At 36.2% G+C, this 24,222-nt stretch overlaps 1 protein-coding gene across 8 annotated transcripts in view; it reads left to right on the top strand.

Moving 5' to 3' along the window:
• LOC116583908 (zinc finger X-chromosomal protein-like) overlaps window positions 1-21,736 on the top strand; it is a 62,330-nt gene extending 40,594 nt beyond the window's left edge. For 7 of the 8 annotated variants that reach the window (XM_032331912.1, XM_032331913.1, XM_032331911.1 and 4 more), the window contains 6 exons: window positions 2,694-3,263; window positions 14,639-14,788; window positions 15,627-15,770; window positions 16,131-16,286; window positions 16,722-16,862; window positions 18,008-21,736. In XM_032331912.1, the coding sequence (XP_032187803.1) occupies window positions 2,694-3,263; window positions 14,639-14,788; window positions 15,627-15,770; window positions 16,131-16,286; window positions 16,722-16,862; window positions 18,008-19,191 (2,345 nt within the window). In that variant the 3' untranslated portion in view covers window positions 19,192-21,736. Of the gene's footprint in view, window positions 1-1,085; window positions 1,142-2,693; window positions 3,264-14,638; window positions 14,789-15,626; window positions 15,771-16,130; window positions 16,287-16,721; window positions 16,863-18,007 lie in introns of all 8 variants that reach the window. The other variant, XM_032331915.1, reaches the window with a different exon arrangement.
• Window positions 21,737-24,222: the final 2,486 nt, after the last annotated feature.

Here is a 24,222-nt window from a genome sequence, read left to right as displayed (position 1 = left end):
AAGAGTTTGTGTGATCTGATTGGACTCACTCAAATTTTCAGTATAAGATTTATGACTTTAATTGTATCTGCAAAAACCTTCTGGCATAAACCATAATGTGACATATTCATAGTTCCAGTGATGGGAGTGTGGACATCTTGCAGGGTGGATGGTGGAGTGGGTGGGTAAGGAGATCTACCTATCACCACTGCTCGTAGCAGTTCCCACCACTTGGGCCTAAGCACTGTTATCTCATTTTAAACCTGGAATACTAGAACTATTTTCTAGGCTCCCAGTTTTCTTCTTTTATCTACTACTCCAGTAGCATACTCATCCTAATGTAACACCTGGAGCATGTCATTTCACCTTTTTTTTTTTATTGTCCAGGAGATAAGTTGTAAAACTCCTCTGTATTTTGACAGTTTTCCTGCTTTCAAACCCTGTTTCTCAAGAGGCTTTTCAGGAAGCCTTCTGCATCAGCCACCTAGAATATTATTTTTTTTCCCAACTACACAAGGAAAACTTTATTTATAAAGTTCTAACAATGGAAAAAATGAGCAACCGGATTACCCAAGGTTCTCAGTAGATGAGTATTGAAAACGATTGTACTAGATTTTATAATGTAAAATTATTTACTGTTCTATTGCTACTCTTGGTAATTAAAATTTTACTCAGTGAATTTTATGTGATATTTGCCATATATTAAAGCAGTAGATACTGATTCTACCAAGAAGCATGAGGATTTTAGTATGATTTCTAAATGCTGTGTGTGTGCATGCATTTGTGTTTCTTAAAGTTTGAGGTGGTATTTTGACTCATATTTGGTGGTGTCATTTTGATGGTGGTACATGCAAAGTTAATTCTTTCTTCACTTGAACATAGTGAAGTATAAAAATGTGCTTCAGAGAGACTTATAAGTTCTTTGGAGAAAAACTCAAGGTATTTATTAGCTTAATCTTGCCACAGCAGTCTTGGGCCATGAGCTGTTTGCATTTTAGCCCTTATTATTGACACTTAATGGTGTTCATTCATCTTTGAGCAAGTCACTTAATCTGCTAGGGCCTCCTTTTTCATTGTCCTAATAATAATGAAACCTCTCATTACAGTTTTTCAGAACACTTCCCATATATTCCCATTTGATCATCACCAACAGTCCTGTGAGGTATGCATGGCAGATAATACTGTCCTCATTTTACTGACAGGAAACTGAAACTCAGAGGTTAAATGACTTGCCCAAGGTCCCAAAATGAATAAGTTCTAAATACTTCTCTCTGTCTTACACTTCTTAAGCAGTGCTCTTGCCTTTAAATGGTTCTACATTTATGTCTTGAAGATGGAGATTAAAGTGATGTATTACTTGATGTGAACTATTAAATATGAAACATAAAGACAGATGATTGAAAGCAATTAATAATTCTATAGAAATGAAAAAAATCTTATTTCTATATGTAATTCAAGTGGGCATTAACTGACTTTAAGGACTTTCTACAACTTTTATCATTCTTTGGCTTTTGTTGATCCTTTTTGTTAGTTGTATTATCTGTGTTTCTCTGATGGCCTAGGCAGTGAGACACAGTCACTGAGTTAGGCACCTGCTTTAGGCCAACTTTCCTAAGTCACAACCAGGACCAATAGCTTAATTGAGTAGCTTTTTTTTAGGTAAGACTTCATATTTGTTAATTTTTTGGGCCAGGAGCCAAGATACCAGATTTGTTTTGTTTTATGTTATAATTTTTGTAAGAATAATTTTGTTTCTGTTACCATTCATCTCATTCATTCAGAGTGATACTTACTGAGTACCATGTGCTGTGCAAACAATTGTGTGATCTTGGTGAAGTCATTTAATTTCACTGGGCTGCGATTGTTTCACTCCTATAGCTTTATTCTTTAGTGTGGAGTGGACTAGAAATAGGATTTCTTAAAATTGGTGAAGCTGCCTTGGGATTGGAGTGTGGGTGATGGGAGGAGGATAGATGGAGACAGTATTCTTATGAAGTTGGTATGACCCACTTCCACTAACCTCACCCTCCAGTGCTCCAGAGCAGGTTCACTTTTATCTATCCACAGAAATCTTTAATCAGCTATTGTTGCTCCTCGATAGCTTCCTAGCTCTGTTTTCATTTGTGCTCCAATTCTTTGCCTAAATTCACAATTTAATTTCTAAATATCCAGTCATATATGGTGGATACTTTTGGAACATTACACCAGCATATAGTGGATTGATTTTAAAGAGGGAAAGAAAGAAATGGAAGGAATGAAAAGTAAGTAATAGTGTTGAAAAGAAGAAAACTGACATGTATAAGAAATGTAGAAAAAAGGAAAAATGGAACAGATATGAAGGAAAATGGTTTGTTTTCTGAATTTATCTTACTTCCTTAACATTTATAATTATCCCGTAGGATTTTATTTTCCTGGAGATTTTAATGTTGCTGTTCAAAAAATACTTTTCTTCTGCGACTGCCTCACGTTTTCTGTTTCCTAGTATTTCTTAATCTGTTAATTGAGAGGGTTGAGTAGAAGCAGTTCTTGTGTTAATTTTTATCTGTTATATGAATCAAAAATAGATTCCCTTTTTATTTCCTTAATCTATTTCAGTGTTTGAGAAAACAGGATATATTCTGTTTTCTGGTAGAAATTAAATATCATTTATATCATTGAAGACAGTCATGCATGCCTACCTGAAATTTGTCATTTTAATTTTTTGTTTTTTGAAGGAACTGATGCTACGCACATGGATGGTGATCAGATTGTTGTGGAAGTTCAAGAAACTGTTTTTGTTTCAGATGTTGTGGATTCAGATATAACTGTACATAACTTTGTTCCTGATGACCCAGATTCAGTTGTAATCCAAGATGTTATAGAGGATGTTGTGATTGAGGATGTTCACTGCTCAGATATCTTAGAAGAAGCAGATATATCTGAAAATGTCATTATTCCTGAGCAAGTGCTTGACTCAGATGTAACTGAAGAAGTTTCTTTAGCACACTGCACGGTCCCAGATGATGTTTTAGCTTCCGACATTACTTCAGCCTCAATGTCTGTGCCAGAACATGTATTAACAAGTGATTCTATACATGTGTCTGATATTGGACATGTTGAACACATGGTTCATGATAGTGTAGTAGAAGCAGAAATCATTACTGACCCTCTGACAGCAGACGTCGTTTCAGAAGAAGTATTGGTAGCAGATTGTGCCTCTGAAGCAGTCATAGATGCCAATGGGATCCCTGTGGACCAACAAGATGATGACAAAAGCAACTGTGAGGACTACCTTATGATTTCCTGTAAGTCTTTGGGGTATAGTGATTGTCAAAGGTATTTTTGAGGTCTATCTTTTATCATATATCAGGATGACATTTTCTTTACTTAAACTTAACTAAATTAAGATAAATGTCACAGGCCTATGTGCATTATTGTCCTAGTTTGGATCTTGTTAAGGTAAGCTGTAATTAAGAAAACTGAAGTGGTAAAAGAGTTATTTCCTTTTTTTTTTTTTTTTTTTTTTTAAATCACCATTCCTTTTGTAACTTATTTTTTTAGATTTTTATGTATTTATATGACAGAGAGAGATCACAGGTAGGCAGAGAGTGGGGGGAAGCAGGCTCCCTGCTGAGCAGAGATCCCGATGCGGGGCTTGATCCCAGAACCCTGGGATCATGACCTGAGCTAAAGGCAGAGGCTCAACCCCCTGAGCCACCCAGGTGCACCTAAAGAGTTATTTCTAATATGAGGGCGACCTGTGTGCCTCAGTTGGTAAAGCATCTGACTCGTGATCTCATCTCAAGTCTTCATCTCAGGGTTGTGAGATCAGGCCTTGCATTGGGCTCCATCCCAGCCTAGAGCCTACTTTAAAAAATAAAATAAAAAAGAGATGAGGGAGGCTGGAAAGAATGAACTATTAGAAATCAGAAATAATGTGATGATGTGATTAGGCTGTTACCTTATCAGAATAACTACTGAACCTAGAAAGGATTTCAGCTTGAAAAAAATCTTGTCTTTTATTGTGCAGTGACTTCTGTCCTTATTTTCTTCCATACCACTCCTCTTTTGCCTGCAAAATAATGAAAAAAAAATTTTTTTTTTAAGATTTTATTTATTTATTTGACAGAGACCACAAGTAGACAGAGAGGCAGAGAGAGAGGGGGAAGTAAATTCCCTGATGAGCAGAGAGTCCGATGTGGGGCTCGATCCCAGGACCCTGAGATCATGACCTGAGCCGAAGGCAGAGGCCCAACCCACTGAGCCACCCAGGCGCCCCAGTAATTAAAATATTTTTAAAAACAAATTCATTATTGGCTTTGGAACTGTGTTAGTGTAGTGTCTTGAAATAAAGTGGTCATATACATAACCATAAACACTAATTTATGTAAACTAAAATGATTAGAGATTTAATATCATTGGTTTTATACTCTGTTCACTGCTTCTTATGGCATATTGGCTTTCTAGATGCTGTTTACCTTCTTATCATTTAGCACATAATTAGACATAGTTTTAGTTATATAGTAGATGTCCTGATACTTCTTTTAGTAGATTCCCTGGGGGGGAGTCTCTGATCTTTCTTTTTTAGATACATTCTCTACATCAGTGAAGTTTTACTTTGTTAGATAGACCCATCATCTACCTGCTGATTTAAATAACTCCCTATTCACCTGCTTATGGGATCATTATGGTATTTGTAATCAAGTTTATCATATATAGACAGAGTTCAATGTGTTCTTATCAGCACTACATACAAGTCTTTTTCCCTTGTGTCTTTGAGCATAGCACAGAGATTGGGTAAGTTTAGGAATTGAGTAGGTATTTATTTACCCTATATGTGATCTTATGCTATTTATTAATTATAATTTTTTTACATCCAGCTTAACTTGATAATGTCAAGAGTCTCGTTTAATAAATGTCCAGTAAATTCATTCTCTATATAAAACCTTCTTCCAAGGAGTGTTGAAGTAGCTAACATAATTTACTTTTGGACTTTGAGTTCATACTTTGGTTTTGTACTTTTTTTTTTTTTTTTTTTAAAGATTTTATTTATTTACTTGACAGAGAGAGATCACAAGTAGATGGAGAGGCAGGCAGAGAGAGAGAGAGAGAGGGAAGCAGGCTCCCCGCTGAGCAGAGAGCCCGATGCGGGACTCGATCCCAGGACCCTGAGATCATGACCTGAGCCAAAGGCAGCGGCTTAACCCACTGAGCCACCCAGGCGCCCCTGGTTTTGTACTTTAAAAGAGGCAGAGATGGGGATAGAATTTATTATAAGTAATTTAGGATTTAGTTTCAATACAAATTTAGAATATAAGATTTTTATAAGATAAATTTGTCCAGACATTTTAGTTTTCTTGATATCTTTGTTTCTGCCTTCTAGGAAAGATACTTCCTCAAATGCTGCATTAGAGGGTAACTGTTTAGGATTTTTTGTTTAGTGTGAAGAGGAATTGTAGCCTGATCTGTGTTTTTGCATAATAGAGAAAACTGAGATGCTGTAATTATCTATCAATATTAATGATTTTCATAGCATGAAACAAACATTTTCAGTCCTTTAATATTTTTATTCAACATGTATACCTTAAGAATTTAAACAGATGTCTGCTCTTCTCTTTAGAAATTTCAGTGAGTTATGGGCTCTACATGGCTGAGAAAGTGTTTTCATAAAAGTGTTTAGAGTCTGTCTCATCAAGTTTCTTCCTTCTGCAGTTCTCACTTTTATAACCGTGAAAGAATTCCATTTTTTGTTGTGTCATAGTGTATCTAGACACAGGTGCTCATTATTACAGCATATCTGCTATATATCATTTTGTAGTCTAGATCATACTCTTTCTTTTAAATTAGTTTTGTCTGTCTTTAGAACAAAACTAATGAATCTTACCCACTTAGATATATCCTGCAACAAACCTTGTACATATTACATGTGAATTATTCATTGAATGAACATATTTATTAACTTTGTAGTTGAAATCATATGGATATCATGCCATCTAGTTTAGGTGTTTTCCTCATTTTACCTGGTATTAGTTTCTAATTAGTTGCCAGTTTTGTATTAAATGAATAAATAAAATCTTAACTTTAATATCTAATGTACAAAATCTGGGGATCAATAGAATTTATGGTTCGTATATTGGTTTAGTAGTTACTGGAATAGAAGGGATACTAAAATACTGCACTTGTATTTTTTTATACATGTTTAAGGCATTCTCTTATTCTGTCCTAATTACTGGATATGTATGTAACATCACTGTAAGCTCTGTATCAGGTGTTGGATTTTGTTCATAAGTTTTTAAAATCTAATAGAACACAGACTAAAATTTTGGAATTCTAAAAGTAAGTATACACAAGAATATATTTTTGAAACATGAATAAGGATTAGGAAAAATGTCTTGATTAGGTTTTTAAAATTTGTTTTCATAAAAAGAAAGGTTTTTGTTTATTAGACTAGAATTGATGCCTTTTTAAATAAGGACTCTAAAATGTATTTAGAAAATTTTTAAGCAGTTTTCTAACACTTTAAAGGAGATAATACCATGCACTAAAAGGAGGTAGCAATTAAATTATTAGGGAAAATTTGATATCAAGAATTGTCAAATTATATTACTTAAAACACTTAATTTTGGACAAAAGATGTAAGATGTGCAAAGAAACAATAATCCTGACAGAAACACAGGAAAAAGTACAGTGAGTAGAAACTCGTGAGGAGAGGCACCTAGGTGGCTCAGTGGGTTAAGGTCTCTGCCTTTGGCTCAGGTCATGATCCCAGGGTCCTGGGATTGAGCCCCACATTGGGCTTTCTTCTCGGCAGGGAGCCTGCTTTGCCTGCCTCTCTCTTTGCCTGCCTCTCTCCCTACTTGTGATATCTGTCTGTCAAATAAATAAATAAAATCTTTTAAAAAAAAAATATTTAAGAAAAAAAAGAAAGAAACTTGTGCGGAATCCTAGATAGTGAACTTAATAAAGATTTTAAATCCACTGTTTTAAATTTGTTCAGAGAGCTAAAGAAAACCATTGTAAAGAACTAAAGGGGGGCACCTAGGTGGCTCAGTGGGTTAAAGCCTCTGCCTTCAGCTCAGGTCCTGGGATCCTGAGTCCTGGGATCAAGCCCCACATTGGGCTCTCTCCTCAGTGGGGAGCCTGCTTCCTTTTCTCTTTCTCTGCCTGCCTCTCTGCCTACCTGTGATCTCTGTGTCAAATAAATAAATAAAATCTTTAAAAAAAAAAAAAAGAACTAAAGGAAAATATGAAAATGATGTCTCACCAAACAGAGGATATCAATAAGGAGAAACTTAAAAAAAACTGAATAGAAATTCTGGACCTAAAATAAAAATACTAAAATGCCAATTTAACCAGAGGGCTCAAACTTGAAAGGCAAAGAAAGAATTGGCAGATTTGTATGTGTATCAGGTGATATTAATCCACTCTGAGGAGAAGGAAAAAAAAGAATGAAGAAAAATTAATGTAGCTTTTTAGACCAGTCTGTATGCATACTAGCATAGACAGTCCCCAGAAGGAGAGGAAAGAAGTAGAGCAAAAATGGAAATGGATTGAAAGAATATCTCAAAAAGTAGTAGGTGAAAATTTCTGAAATGTGATGAAAAATATTCATCTATACACAAGCTAAGAAGTTTGGTGAACTTTAAATTATCTAAAGTTTACAAAGAATTCTTGAAAGCAAGACAGAATTGACTCATCACATCCTCAAATGCTCCTTCCTCAAAGAGGTGAGAGCTCTTTTCTTCTTAAAAACATGTAGACTTAAAAGGCGATATATTTATATTCATATATTGAGGTGATATATTCAGATGATCTGTTCAGCAGTTTGAAGGAAATAAGTCTAATACATTTACATAGTATATGCTATATATAATATATATACTCAACTAAGAAGTATCTAGCTAAAACTTTAAAAATAAAGTGAAACTAAGATATTCCTAGGTAAACAAAAAAGCTGCAGTAACCCAGATGAAACATGGCATAAGGACAGACATAAAAGCCCGTGAAATAGAATTGAGAGTTGAGAAATAAACCCATACATCTTCTAACCAGTTGAGTTTTCACAACTTGAACTTTTCACAGCTTAAAGAGGAATAGCCTGATTTTTCAACAAATGGTGTTGGGATAACCGCATCTTCACACATGCTACCTTGAGATATATAAAAAACTTAAAACCAATCAGATATCTGTAGGAGCTAAAATTGAAAACATATTAGGAAAAAGGTAGGTGTAAGTATTCTCGAAAGTAATGGTTGTTAAGATAGGTGACCAAAAGCACAAGAAAAGAAAGAAATGCATATATTTATCATGTTTGAAAATACTTCTTTTCCAAAAATACTATGAAAAAGTGAAGTGATAAGGAAATATTTGTAAAGCTTATATCTAAGTGTCTAGGAACTGGAACATATAAAGAATCTCTGCAACTCAGAAATAAAAAAGCAACGCAATTAGAAATGGAAAAAACTTTGAATACACATTTCTCCAAAGAAGAAAATAAGTACATGAAAGATGCTTATCATCATTAGTCATTTGGGGGATGCAAATCAAAACCATTAAAAATTAGTTAACCTCTTCACATTCTCTCAGATGGGTATTCTAAAAAATGGGAAATAAGTTTTGCAAGAAAGGGGATATTAAAGCCTCAAAGTGGGATTGGTAATATGAAATTGTTTACCCACTTAGGGAAGATTTTGTAGTTCTTTGAAAAGTTAAACATTGAATTACAGTATGACTCAGTTATTGCTCCTAAGCATAGACCCAGGAGAATTAAAAACATACCATAAAATAGTTGCTATACAAATATTCATAGAAGCATTATTTTTTTTTAGGATTTTATTTTAATAAAGATTTTTATTTATTTATTTGGCAGGCAGAGAGAGAAGTGGAAGCAAGCTCCCTGTAAGCAGAGAGCCCAGTGTGGGGCTTGATCCCAGGGCCCCAGGATCCTGACCTAAGTGAAGGCAGAGGCTTTGTGCCACTGAGCCACTGAGGGACCCTAAGATTTTTTTTTTTTTTTTTTTAATTTATTTGTCAGAGACAGAAAACAAACAGAGGCAGGTGGAAGCAGAGGGAGAAGCAGACTTCCCCCTGAGCAAGGAGTCCTGTGCTGGACTCCATCCCAGGACTCTGGGATCATGATCTGAGCCGAAGGCAGATGGTTAACTGAGGCACCCAGGCTTCCCATTTATAGCAGCATCCCAATAGCCAAACAAAAATGGAAACAGCCCTAACGTCTTCAATTGATGAATTGATATTTTAGATGTAATGTCATCATCCAGTGGAATATTATTTGATCATAAAAAAAATGAAGCACTGATACATACATGCTACAAAACAGGTGAACTTTGAAAGTAACAGGTATGGGGCGCCTGGGTGGCTCAGAGGGTTATGCCTCTGCCTTTGGCTCAGGTCACGATCTCAGGGTCCTGGGATCGAGTCCCACACTGGGCTCTCTGCTCGGGAGAGAGCCTGCTTCCCCCTCTCTCTCTCTGCCTGCACTCTGTCTACTTGTGATCTCTGTCAAATAAATAAAATACTTAAGAAAGAAAGAAAGAAAGAAAGGGGTATTTGGCAAGTCTGAAAGAGGTATATCTATAAAGTTAAAGAGTTGAGGAGTGTTTACCTAGGTAGTCTAATTGTGGAATAAGTTCTGGAAAGGGAGTTAGCCAAAGAATGTTAGAGGAATTTTTAGGGTGTGATGGATATAATCTGTAATTAGATGGTGATGATGGTTGCAAAGTATGTGAATTTACTGAAAACCAGTAAAGCTCTAGTTCTTTATTACTACATTTTTTTTTTTAAGTTTTTTTTATTCTTTTGCCAGAGAGAGCACAAGCAGGGAGAGCAATAGGCAGAATGAGGAGGAGAAGCAGCCTTGCCACTGAGCAGGGAGCCTGAAGATACTACATTTTTTAAAAAAGCAGTTGTGTAGAAATCACTTCCTGATGTCTCAAGATATTTATTATCCAGAGTTTGTTTATTTTTAGACTTTAATTTTAATTTTATTTATTTATTTTTATTATTATTATTTTTTTAAGATTTTATTTATTTGACAGAGATAACAGTGAGAGAGGGAGCACAAGCAGGTGGAGTAAGAGAGGGAGAGGCAGGCTTCCTGCTGAGCAAGGAGCCTGGTGGCGAGGCTTGATCCCAGGACTCCAGGATCATGGCCCAAGCCAAGGCAGATGCTTAATGACTGAACCACCCAGGCACCCCTAGACTTTAATTTCTTTTTTGGGGGTAAGATTTTATTTATCTATTTGACAGAGCGCATAAGTAAGCAGAGTGGCAGAGGGAGAGAGAGAAGAGGCTCACTGCTGAGCAGGGAGCACTATGAGGGGCTTAATCCTAGGACCCTGCGATTATGACCTGAGCCCAAGGCAGCCGCTTAACTAACTGAGCCCCCCCAGGCGCCTCAGACTTTAATTTTTAATGGCAGTTTTAAAGCCATAGTGAGATTTACATGGTAAAACGACACTTAAGATTTGTAGGGTTTTTTAAGTTGCTTTTATAATATTTCATTGAGATAATTTTAGTAGTTTAATTAGTGGGATACCTTTCCAAGGTGAAATTTTCAAGATGAATTCTAATTTTCTCTAGAAAAGGATTAACTGTGCTGTTCTCAGGTAGACCTGACATGTGAATGTGTTTTTCTAACATAACTTTTTAATATTTAGGAGCACACAGATCTTTTATAAGCTATAGGAAAATATGTAACATTTTTTAAGTTCCATCATCATTAAGTGGTGAGGTCTTCAGGAGTTTTATTTTACATTTACCCACAAACTAATATTTCTATGAGCATCTTGTGTGACCTTGTAAACACAAAATACTAAGATTTTTCAGTACATACTTAGAGTCACTATTACAAAGTTTCCAAAAGAGGCCGGCTTAACTGTAGTCTCAGACTCCTCAAAGATGAGTCCTTTAAAGAAGTTTTAGGTTTATTCAGAACTCTCTTGCCTGAATGCTGAGATCTCTGTCCTCTAATGCTACCTGTTTGACATATTAAAGCTATCTTTAGGAAAATGACTTAGCTCAGTCTGCGGGATAGGTCAGAAAACATGTAGTTAGCTTTGAAAACAAGACTAAGTATACATAAGGTCAAAATTAAGGACAGGATGGTGGTTTTACCAACAAACTATATAAAACATAGGTAAATATCCTTGCCTCCCTCACTTTGTATATGGCTGAAGATACTAGTCAGAATGTTTTACTGGTATAACCTCCAGTTCTGCCCTCTTTTCCCTAACAAGGTAACTATTAGATCTATTGATTTGCCCTTGAGTCTCAAAAGGAAGAGTGTTTTTCTTCTTTAGTTTTTAAGGAACCTTTCTTCATCCTTGTTCCTTGTTTTTTCTTTTCCCTTTCCCTCTAAGATCTTGATTCTATAATTTACAATGTCCCTGACCTCCGGCCTCTTACTTTCTTTATTATTCCCAGATTATGAGCATACTTAAGTATTTTTATCATTGATGGAGTTACCTCTTTGATCCTGCAATCCATTCTGACTACTCCTTTATTCTTCTTTTTTTGCAATAAACTTCTTAAAGGATTTTTTTTAAAGATACTATTTATTTATTCGATAGAGTACATGCAGGGGGAGCAAAGGCAGAGGGAGAGGGTGAAGCAGGCTTCCCAGTGAACAGGGAGACCAACATAGTGCTAGATCTCAGGACCCTGGGATCATGACCTGAACTGAAGGTAGATTCTGTTTTGTTTTTTTTTTTTAAGATTTTATTTATTTATTTGACAGAGATCACAAGTAGGCAGAGAGGCAGGCAGAGAGAGAGAGAGGGTAGCAGGCCCCCTGTTGAGCAGAGAGCCCAATGCAGGGCTCGATCCTAGGACCACGAGATCCTGACATGAGCCAAAGGCAGAGGCCCAACCCACTGAGCCATCCAGGCGCCCCTGAAGGTAGATTCTTAACCAAATGAGCCACGCAGGCACGCCTGCATTAAACTTCCTAAAGAAATTAACATCCATCTTCCATAGAATCCTCAGCCTACTTGAGTCTGACTCCATATAGCATTCACTAAAATATTTTAACCAAGAGTATGAGTGACCTCCAGGTTAGTACAAGCCACTGCAGATGTTCCTCCTTCACTTTGTACTTGTTTTAGGATTTTCTATATTTGTAAGATTTTAGGATGCTGCTTGAAAGCATTTTTGTGCATATGATATATTGGCATGGGGTGGTCTGGATTTCTTAGTAAGAAACTAAAGTGTTAAGTATATTTTTACTTTCTTTCAGTGTTGGCTTTTGAAAGACAGTTCATCTTAATATTCTATGTAAGAATATTCTTTGTTATTCTGTGAAAGAATTTTGACTAGGCAAATGGAATTTTTGAATCTTTTAAAAAATTTGATGGGGGAATTTATAGAACTCTTTCAAAGATGTCAAAATCTAACTTCTGTCTTTGTAAGTCACTGTTAAGAATTACAGATAGGTCTGCCTAGCTGGCTTAGTCTTAGTAGAGTATATGATCCTTGGTCTTAGGGTAGTTGGTTTAAACCCCACTGCATAGAATTTACTTTAAAAAAAAAAAAGAATTTTTCATGTAAAATTTAAGTGATCATTACTATCACCACAGCCTTAGGTGAATTGTGCTTGAGTCATGTTTATATTCATGCTATAGAAACCATTTAGCTATTATATCATTTATTGACTTTTATAAAAATAAACATTGCCTCTAAGAAATGTCATTGAATACATTCTGAAAACTTCAGATATTTATTAAGGTTACTTATGACTCGTGGATTTCTTTTGAATTCTGACTAGAATCACTGGATTTACTTGTTGTGGTATCTTACCCTAAACGTTCAACTTTTCTAAACTGCAGAGTTTGCTCTATTTTAAAATGTTAGTGATGTTTTTAACACCTCCTTTACAACTTAGTGTAAGTATTTTGCAGTGTGTGTATTAATAAATGCTAGCTATCTTTATTAGTGCACTTTTTTTTTTTTTTTTGGTAAAGATTTTTTTTATTTATTTGATAGAGATCACAAGTAGGCAGAGAGGCAGGCAGAGAGAAGGGGCAGGAAGCAGGCTTGCAGCTGAGCTGAGAGCCCAATGTGGGGCTTGATCCCAAGACCCTGGGATTATGACCTGAGCCAAAGGCAGAGCCTTTAACACACTAAGGCACCCCTTATTTTATCACTTTATCTTTTTTTAAAGTTTTTATTTAAATTCCTGTTAGGTAACACAGTGTAATACTAGTTTCAATGTACAGTGTGGTGATTCAAAACTTACATACAATGATGCTCATTACACATGGAGTCCTTGATACCCATCACCCGTTTCTGTTACCCCTACACCACTTCCCTTTCTGTTAGATTATAAACTTTGAGTCCATAACTTTTTCATATTTGTACTTCCAATACTTACCTAGCCCAGAGTCTAATTACTGTTATGATGCATTGCTGAATTGAATAAAACATTAATGTCCAATCATAAAAATATAATACATGTATTTTTATCACATCTAGCAGGGGAACACCAGAAAGGGAACTAAAAGGAAAATGAGAAGACTTGCTAGGTGAATGGAAGACAAATTTTTTTTTCTGGGCTTTGGTTTCTTCTCTGCTTTGTCTGCAGTTACAGCAGCCAGGCCACTTTTATCTGGAGCAAAGTGAACATTTCTGCGCTTTTTCTCTAATATATTCAACATCAATAAATCCAACTTTGTGAGAAGTTAGATCATATTGGCCAAGTTTTCATTCATTAGTCTTTTCCTCACTTTATCTGTGCCAGAGATATCATTGGATGGCTCTTGTGGGTAGCAGTGGATAAAAGATTACATTTCATAGGAATTATGCTTTTGGTATTTTTCCAATCCAAGTCTGCTGCTTTGGGACATTATTTTCAGGTTTCCCAATACTAAGCATAATACTGTATTTCATTAGCCTCTTTTATAAAGAATAAATTATGAAATGTTTGTTCTGTATACCCTGAATCTCCACTGTCATGAGCCATGTGTGTCTATATTGGTATCTTTTTTTTGTCAAAAACATAATAAAGACTACGTTCATTAAGGTATTTGAGAACACTGTACATTTAAGTATACATTTGCTGCATTTGCCAGCAATGACTCAGACTCAGTTTTATGAACTCAAGTGTGTGCCTCATTCAAGTATATACCATGTTTGTGTTTGTGTGCAGCTTTAACTTTAAATATTTTGATAGTAGAATTTACATTGACCATTGCAGTGTATGTTTCTGAATGTATTTTGATTAAAAAAAAATTATACTAAGAGACAGATAAGACCACACATAATGGTCAAAACACTAATAAGACAGTGCTAAGAAAATGTATTAAGACCAGGATTTGGTTATCTTATCGTAAGACATTCTTCCCAAGATCTTTAACAATATAATAATCCTTTCATTTTATGGATAATAGTGTATGCAAAGATATAGAATATAATCTCATTACTTTTGTTAGTTTTTAAGGCTACCAGGAATTTGCTTTAAGTAAAATATTTTTACCTGAATTTCTTATCCCACTTTTAGAATATTTGCAACATGTATTTGTTGAATTTCCTACTTTTTAAGATATGAAATCATTCAATTTCATATGCGTCAAATTAGAGATTGTATTTTTAAAACACTTTTCAAAAAGGTAGTATTTTATTTAAGTGTCTGTTACTGTTATTTATGATGTATTTCTTCGCTTTTCAGTGGATGATGCTGGCAAAATAGAACACGGTGGCTCCTCTGGAATGACCATGAACACAGAGTCAGAAATAGATCCTTGTAAGGTGGATGGCACTTGTCCTGAAGTAATCAAGGTGTATATTTTTAAAGCTGACCCTGGAGAGGATGACTTAGGTAAGAGGAAAGCTTCAGGATATTATTCATCCTGATCAGCCACTTCAACCTGATTTCTTTTGGGTGGTTTATTTTATTTTTTTTTTTTAAAGATTTTATTTATTTATTTGACAGACAGAGATCACAAGTAGGCAGAGAGGCAGACAGAGAGAGAGGAGGAAGCAGGCTCCCTGCTGAGCAGAGAGCCCGATGTGGGGCTCGATCCCAGGACCCTGGGATCATGACCTGAGCCGAAAGCAGAGGCTTTAACCCACTGAGCCACCCAGGCGCCCCTGGGTGGTTTAGATTGAGAAGATTTGAAATATTTTCTGAAGATAACTTAAAAAAATTTTTTTTTGAAGATTTTTTTTTTTTTTTGAAGATTTTATTTATTTATTTGACAGAGATCACAAGTAGGCTGAGAGGCAGGCAGAGAGAGGGGGAAGCAGGCTCTCTGCTGGGCAGAGAGTTCGATGCGGGGCTCGATCCCAGGACTCTGGGATCATGACCGGAGCCAAAGGCAGAGGCTTTAAGCCATTGAGCCACCCCCGTGCCCCTGAAGATTTTATTTGAGAGAAAAAGCACAAGCCGCCGGAGGGTAGGGTAGGGAAGGGCAGAGGGAGAGGCATGCTTCCTGCTGAGCAGGGAGCCCAAAGCGGTACTTGATCCCACTACCTTGGGATCATGACCTGAGCTGAAGGCAGATGCTTAACGGACTGAGCCACCCAGGCGTCACTGAAGATGACTTTTAAACAAGGATTTCCATGTAGCACTATAAAAGTATATTAAATGTAATAAGTGAAACAGGTGGAAATGATGTTTTCAGATAAATTCTTGGAGCTGTCATCTTTCCTGATAGGTGGCACTGTAGACATTGTGGAGAGTGAGCCTGAGAATGACCATGGAGTTGAACTACTTGACCAGAATAGCAGTATTCGAGTACCAAGAGAAAAGATGGTTTATATGACTGTCAACGACTCTCAGCAAGAAGATGACGATTTAAGTAGGTGCCCTTTTTGTGGGAGAAAATTCTGTTTTTGTATACAGTTAATTTTTTTAAATGCAACTAATTGAAGAAAGTAAACAGTACTATTGTAAATAGTATTGTACTGTCATGTACCAAAGAGGAACATTAGTGACTCTTAATGTATGCTTAGGATGTTAAATTAAAAATAAACAGTGTTGAAAGTCAAGAAAGGAATGGTTCACTCAACAAATATTTATGGAGTATTTACTGTGTGAAAATAATTTAATAGGCATGTAACATTTGAAATTTTTTTCTTTGTCTGAATTCATGTAAGCATTTTTTCTGTCTAGTCTCTATAAACCTGGTCTTAAAGAATTCTAATGATTTTCTAATTAGATGTTGCTGAAATTGCTGATGAAGTTTATATGGAAGTTATAGTAGGAGAGGAGGATGCTGCAGTGGCAGCAGCTGCAGCAGCTGCTGTGCATGAACAACAAATGGACGACAATGAAATCAAAACCTTCATGCCAATAGCGTGGGCAGCGGCTTATGGTAAGTCACATACATAGTGGTTCAAAGGATTGCATGGTTCTGGAACATGAATTTATTGTTGAAAATGATTTCTATAGCTTCAGATTTCAGAAATAGGAAATACCAGTATAGTGACTTGAAGATGGGAAGGATGATGATTTATAGTCTGCGTTTTGTCTTAATTTTAATAGGAATCTTCTTTGCCTATATTATGTAAGAGATAGATTGATATATCTGGATCATGACTTTACCACTTGAGTGTCAAAATGCTATTAAATTTGGAAGCTGGGCTTTTTCTGTTGCCTAGTACATAAATTTGCCCTTAAAGCCCATTACCTGGATGGGGAATTTGTCATTCATGAGTATCGTGGTTTTTTTGTTGTTCTAGTTAATAAAGAATCCATAATTCTTTATAAAGAACACCGTGTAATTTTGTTTCTTAATATATGTTGTTAGGTAATAATTCTGACGGCATTGAAAACCGGAATGGCACTGCAAGTGCCCTCTTGCACATAGATGAGTCTGCTGGTCTCAGCAGACTGGCTAAACAAAAACCAAAGAAAAGGAGAAGACCTGATTCCAGGCAGTACCAAACAGGTAAGGGTGCACAAGTTCCACAGTGCAGTATGCTGTGCAAACTCTGAGTTTAAACCAGTATGTACCCATAGAGGTATTAATGATAGCAATTTAGCTGCTAGATCATATGTAGCTTTTGTATATTGAAGTGAAAAATAATTTTAAGAATTCAGTAATATTCATGAATGATTTCCTGGAATAAAAAGAAATGGGTTTTGAGTCAGACATTTAGGACAATAAAATCTGAGGATATTTTAGTGGAAATAAAATTGTTAAAATTACGTTATTTAACTCTAATGAACAAATTTAAGTATTTTGTCAACATGAAGCAGGCACTTACTGAGGAGCAAGACAGATACTTCTGTTGTCTATTGAATAATTTCTTTCCAGTATAATCTTGTATACCATTTTGCATATTACAGTTTTTTAGTAAGTGGTTAAACTTTATTTGGCTTGTAGTAATAAAATTGAAAGGTGAACTTTGTTTTTATGAATCATGTTTTTTTTTTTTTTTTTAAAGATTTTATTTATTTATTTGACAGAGAGAAATCACAAGTAGATGGAGAGGCAGGCAGAGAGAGAGAGAGGGAAGCAGGCTCCCTGCCGAGCAGAGAGCCCGATGCGGGACTCGATCCCAGGACCCTGAGATCATGACCTGAGCCGAAGGCAGCGGCTTAACCCACTGAGCCACCCAGGCGCCCCTTTATGAATCATGTTTTATAGATATCCAAATACATGTGGCTTTAAATGTCTATTTATTTATTTATTTATTTGACAGAGACATAGTGACAGAGGAATCACAAGCAGGGGGAATGGGAGAGGGAAAAGCAGGCTTCCTGGTGAGCAAGGAGCCCAATGCGGGACTCTTCTCCCAGGACTGTGGGATCATGACGGAAGCCAAAGTTAGAGGCTTAACGACTGAGCCACCCAGGCACCCCTGTCTGTTCATTTGAAATTGGGAGTGATATGCGTGGTTACATTGAATGAAGTTTCTGGACAAGATTCTTGTCATTACTGGGTTTTGGTATTATCTCTTTTGAACAGTGAAAACAATGTTAACTTGAGTATTTGTCTGATAATATTCAGAATAATCACTTTTAAGTGGTTGAAGAAAACAGAATGGAACTTGGCTCAGTCATTTATGGTCTTTTCTGTTCCTTTTGTAGCAATAATTATTGGCCCTGATGGACATCCCTTGACTGTCTATCCTTGCATGATTTGTGGGAAAAAATTTAAGTCAAGAGGTTTTTTGAAAAGGCACATGAAAAACCATCCTGAACACCTTACCAAGAAGAAGTACCGCTGCACTGACTGTGAGTACACTACCAACAAGAAGATAAGTTTACATAACCACCTGGAGAGCCACAAGCTGACCAGCAAGGCAGAGAAGGCCATCGAATGTGATGAGTGTGGGAAGCATTTCTCTCATGCTGGGGCTTTGTTTACTCACAAAATGGTGCATAAGGAGAAAGGAGCCAACAAAATGCACAAGTGTAAATTTTGTGAATACGAGACAGCTGAACAAGGGTTGTTGAATCGCCACCTTTTGGCGGTCCACAGCAAGAACTTTCCTCATATTTGTGTGGAGTGCGGGAAGGGTTTCCGTCACCCGTCAGAGCTCAAAAAGCACATGCGCATCCATACCGGGGAGAAGCCGTACCAGTGCCAGTACTGCGAGTATCGGTCCGCAGACTCTTCTAACTTGAAAACACATGTAAAAACGAAGCATAGTAAAGAGATGCCGTTCAAGTGTGACATCTGCCTTCTGACTTTCTCAGATACCAAAGAGGTGCAGCAACATGCTCTTATCCACCAAGAAAGCAAAACACACCAGTGTTTGCACTGCGACCACAAGAGCTCGAACTCAAGCGATTTGAAACGACATATAATTTCGGTTCACACGAAGGACTACCCCCATAAGTGTGACATGTGTGATAAAGGCTTTCACAGGCCTTCCGAACTCAAGAAACACGTGGCTGCCCACAAGGGTAAAAAAATGCACCAGTGTAGACATTGTGACTTTAAGATCGCAGATCCGTTTGTCCTAAGTCGCCATATTCTCTCGGTTCACACGAAAGATCTTCCGTTCAGGTGTAAGAGATGTCGAAAGGGATTTCGGCAACAGAATGAGCTTAAAAAGCATATGAAGACGCACAGTGGCAGGAAAGTGTACCAGTGTGAGTACTGTGAGTATAGCACTACAGACGCCTCGGGCTTTAAACGGCACGTCATCTCCATCCACACGAAAGACTATCCTCACCGGTGCGAGTACTGCAAGAAAGGCTTCCGCAGACCTTCTGAAAAGAACCAGCACATAATGCGACATCATAAAGAAGTGGGCCTGCCCTAACGGTCCCGCTACAGACATTTGTGGAGATGTTGGCCTTGAAGCAGGAATTTCATTTTAAAGCCAGCCTCATTCACATGCAATACTGTATATCGATTTATGCTGTGTACAAATAGAATTACTGCTTCTAGTCAACTTTTCTTTACATCTTACTTAATAGAGTATTCTGGATCCTATTCAGTTTGTTCAGTGGCAAAAAGTAGCAACAGTGAAATTGCTTTTAAAAAGGAATCCCTGATTCTGTACTGAATTTTTCAGTCTTAGAAGTTTTACTATTTATTTAAGTATCCACTTTATATACATTGATGGTACTTCTAAGACCACTTAAAGATAAAAAAGAAACAACATAGGATTGGTAATTCTAAAAGTATTTACTTTGACTCATTTTTCCTTCATAAATCTTTCATATTAAATGGGAACATCTGCTAATGGTAAACAGATTTTACTGTTGGGTCTAATCATTATATGAAAGTAATTTTCTTATCTTGCTTAATTTTTCAGACTGTGTGACAATGACACTTTTCCATTTGAGTCTCTAGTATTGCTAAATGCAGAACATTGCTAGGTTTCTTTTGAATTTTCATTTTGTTCAACAGACAAAATAAGCTTTATTGTGACTTTCTGTGTAGTACATCTTTTGTCAGCATAGCACACTTTCAGAAAGTTACTGAAAGGTTTTGCTTATTCCTGTTTGTTGTTTTTCTGTCCGTGTAGTTTTGTTTTGGAATACTTGTATTCTACAGATGAGACTTAACTGTGAATTGAGTTTTGGAATATTAGAGTTAAATGGTGGCTCCTAGACTGTTTTGCAACTGGATCTGTAAGTCTACTCCAGGTTTTATATGTGCCTGTGTGTTACTTGTTTCACATATTTAAACACACAATCCCAAATTTAAGTCTGTAATGAAAAGTATTAACTGTACAACAAAATGAAAGATCCAGAGATATATGAAAGAACATTTTGCAAACAGTATTTGTAAAGATTAAATTAAACTTGAGGGGAAAGTTGGAATATAAGGATAGTGTATTTTTGAAAAGTGAAGGTATTTTCTTTAAACATCTTTAGGAGTTGGAAAAGACAAGGTATTTCTAGATAGAATATTTTTATATAATTTTAGCTTCATACCTTAAATTTTTTGAAAAAAGCTAATGAATATCTAACCATAAATCTCTCAGTAGTCACTGCGAAGCATGAAAAAGAAATGTCTTCTCACAAAGTAAAGATTAGGATTAAAAAGACAAATGGCTGCAGAGGATGGGTGCTAATTAAAATTGGCAAGTTCAGCCCGTTTTTAATTTCTTAGCAGATTTGAGGAAGATTAAACATTTAAGTTAGCTTTGATTAGAAGATATGTTTAAAGTACGTTATGAAAACGTGAGACTTCATTTGGAATATTACCAAGTCTTTCAGTTGTTTTTTTTTTCTTTTTCCAGAGTTGGCATATTTTAAGCAGTGAGTGAGTTATAAATAGATATAAAATGAATTTAAACAGTTAATTAGAATTTGGTTCGTGTTATATGAATTTTCAAAAATATAGGAAATACTTTTTGTTTACTTAAATTGGGTATTGCCACATATATACTGGCACATTATTCAAGAATAGAAATTTCTCTTCCCACTTGATAGCTAGCTCCCTTGCAAATTCATTGCGGTGCTGCCTTCTACTCTTACTATCTTCTGCCTTTTCTCTGTGCCACTAATATTCATATTCAGAAGTTGTATTTATAGGGTTAGGAATCTAAATATTGGGAGTTTTGAAGTTTGGATTAATTTAATCTTTTTAAATCAAGTGCTTTAGGCACATAAGAATGCCAGCCAAGCAACAGGATGGATTTGGAACCTCTTAAGCCTTTTTTACTCCCATATATGTTTTACCCATTTTTAGTATCCATTGTCCTGTTCTTAAAACTCTTTTTTGTGTGTGATAATTTTTTCAGTTTTTCTTCCATTTGGTTTTTCCTTGGAGTAATACAAAAGGAAATGTTTAAATAAAAGTTTACATTTAAGAATTTTAAAACATTCTTTAAAATTAATCCAGATAAATAGCTATTTAATTATATTTAAAAAGAAACTGAAAGATAAAGAACACAACACTTACATACTTTGTATTTCTCTCATAGTCTGGAGTCTTACATAATTGTTTTGTTTTTTAAGCACAATATTGAAACCTTTAAAAGGTAATTACTAGGATTTGGTCAAGTGAATATGATAAAACATTTGTTTTTATAAAGAAAATATGAAATTGTACTTACTGCTATGTACTGATATTAGTTGCAGGCTGTTTGGGTTCTTTAAAAAAATTTGATTAGCAAAGCTAATAAGTTTGGATGTTTCAGTTTAATATTTTAAAGAGGTACAGATTTTTACAAGAACTTAAGTTATTGTTTTGTTGAAATAGCCTATTAAATATTATATATCTCTTCCTCTGTACACATTGTAAAATACTTAAAATACTTGATAAGAAATTCATATAGGAAGGTGTGACACTATTGTAAATGTGTACTTGAGAATAACATGCAAAAATAAAAATCAATATTTTCTTGTTAATTGGTGTTTAGTCTATTTGATATTAGTATTAAGGTAAACACTTTTTCATAAAAAATGTGCAGTTTTGTTAAATTTAATAAACATAAAGCTGACTATTTTCAGTTCTCCAATTCTTAAAATGGAATGCAAAATGCATAATTGCTTTTGATTTTGTGACTTGGATTCAGATGTTAAACCTATGAGTTTACAAGTAGTATTTTAGAATTGTAAAGAGCAAGTTGGTGAGTTTTTTTATCAGTATATATTCATGAAACTCATTGTTTTTCTTTTATTTCCATAAAAGATTTTGTTATTTTACCATCTTCATTTCCCAGAGGTCTTAGAAAATCCATACATGAAGTGATGTTTAGAGCATTTAAAGTTCATTTTAGTATAATTTCATAGCAGTTAGTGAAGATTATTACTATTATATCCACAGAAAAAGACCTGCTGTACAATTGTCTTTTGTGCCTAGTTTGGAGGACTGTAGTGGACACTGACACATTTTTTAGTTGGGTTAATGTCAGTAAAAATCTGAAGCTGTATAAAAGTTATGAGAAGTTGTCTTACTTTGTTTGCACTGCTGTAATAAAATATCACAGACTGGGTGGCTTATGAATAATAGAAATTTATTTCTTAGACCTCTGGAGGCTGGAACAAAATCAGGACGCAGACAGATTCAGTGTCTGGTGATTGTCCATTTCCTAATTGAGAGATGGATCTCTGTTTCTTCATTTTTTTTTTTTTTAAATTTTATTTATTTATTTGACAGAGAGAAATCACAAGTAGATGGAGAAGCAGGCAGAGAGAGAGAGGGAAGCAGGCTCCCTGCTGAGCAGAGAGCCCGATGCGGGACTCGATCCCAGGACCCTGAGACCATGACCTGAGCCGAAGGCAGCGGCTTAACCCACTGAGCCACCCAGGCGCCCTGTTTCTTCATTTTTATGGTAGAAGGAGCAAAAGATTTCAAGATCGCTTTTGTCTCAGAGGCCTCCCCTCCTAATACCATCACATTGGGATTACATTTCAACATAAGAATTTTAGCGGGGGGCGCCTGGGTGGCTCAGTGGGTTGGGCCGCTGCCTTCGGCTCAGGTGATGATCTCAGATCCTAGGATTGAGCCCCACATCAGGCTCTCTGCTCTGCGGGGAGCCTGCTTCCTCCTCTCTGCCTGCCTCTCTGCCTACTTGTGATCTCTGTCTGTCAAATAAATAAATAAAATCTTTAAAAAAAAAAAAAAGAATTTTAGGGGGGACTAAACATTCAGTCTACAATAGAAATTTTTTTTTAAATATCACATTTTTTGTGACATAAGACAGTTTTTATTGACATAAAACGCACAGAACATGTTAAAGCTGTGTTAAAGTATACAGTTAGTTGTCTTTAGTACACTGACAATGTGCAACAATAACTTGTTAGTTTCCAAAATATCTTTTTTTTTTTTTTAAAGATTTTATTTATTTATTTGACAGAGAGAAATCACAAGTAGATGGAGAAGCAGGCAGAGAGAGAGAGAGGGAAGCAGGCTCCCTGCTGAGCAGAGAGCCCGATACGGGCCTCGATCCCAGGACCCTGAGATCATGACCTGAGCCGAAGGCAGCGGCTTAACCCACTGAGCCACCCAGGCGCCTTATTTTAAAGATTCTTCGGTCCTTTAACAGAGAAATGTGTGTTTGCTTGATAGTTCAAAAAGTAAAAATCAGAGTTAACTATTAAAGGGAATATAAGTGTCACTGGCCAGAATTATAAGTAAAACAAGACCACAGCAACTAAATAGCTATGCTAGAACACAGCAAAAACAGCTAACTAGGCCTGTACCCCCAGCTAGTCCAATAATTTTATTGCCCTATTCTTTGGAATCACAATTTTATAATTTCCTCTATTTCCCACATATTCTAGGGTTTGTATAAGGAAAACCATGACCAGTCAGTATCTTAATGGTGTAATATTTCAGAGCATTGGCTTTTGAACTATTAACCAGGGCTGCCATTATCAACGTTACTTGGAAATTGGTTGTAAATGCAAAACGTTGGGAGCACTCTATACCTATTATCAAAATTGCGGACTCAACAATGTGTTGAATCCTAGTAAAAAATAAAACACAACTCGGGTGCCTGGTGGCTCAGTGGGTTGGGCCTTTGCCAGTCATGATCTTGGGATGCTGGGATCGAGTCCCGCATGGGGCTCTGTACTCAGCGGGGAGCCTGCTTCTCCCTCTCTCTTTGCCTGCCTCTCTGCCCACTTGTGATATTTTGTCTGTCAAATAAATAAAAATCTTAAATCTTAAAAAAAAAAAAAGCTTACCATAGTAACCACTTTTAAGTGTAAAATATACTAGGTTAAATATATTCATACTATTGGGGCTCCTGGGTGGCTCTGTGGGTTAAGCCTCTGCTCAGGTCATGATCCCAGGGTCCTGGAATCAAGCCCCACATCGAGCCTGCTTCCCCCTCTCTCTCTGCCTGCCTTTCTGCCTACTTGTGATCTCTGTCTGTCAAATAAATAAA

This window comes from Mustela erminea, chromosome Y (genome assembly GCF_009829155.1).
Source record: "Mustela erminea isolate mMusErm1 chromosome Y, mMusErm1.Pri, whole genome shotgun sequence".
In the NCBI taxonomy this organism is placed as follows: Eukaryota; Metazoa; Chordata; class Mammalia; order Carnivora; family Mustelidae; genus Mustela; species Mustela erminea.
This window is presented reverse-complemented; position numbering and strand designations above follow the sequence as displayed.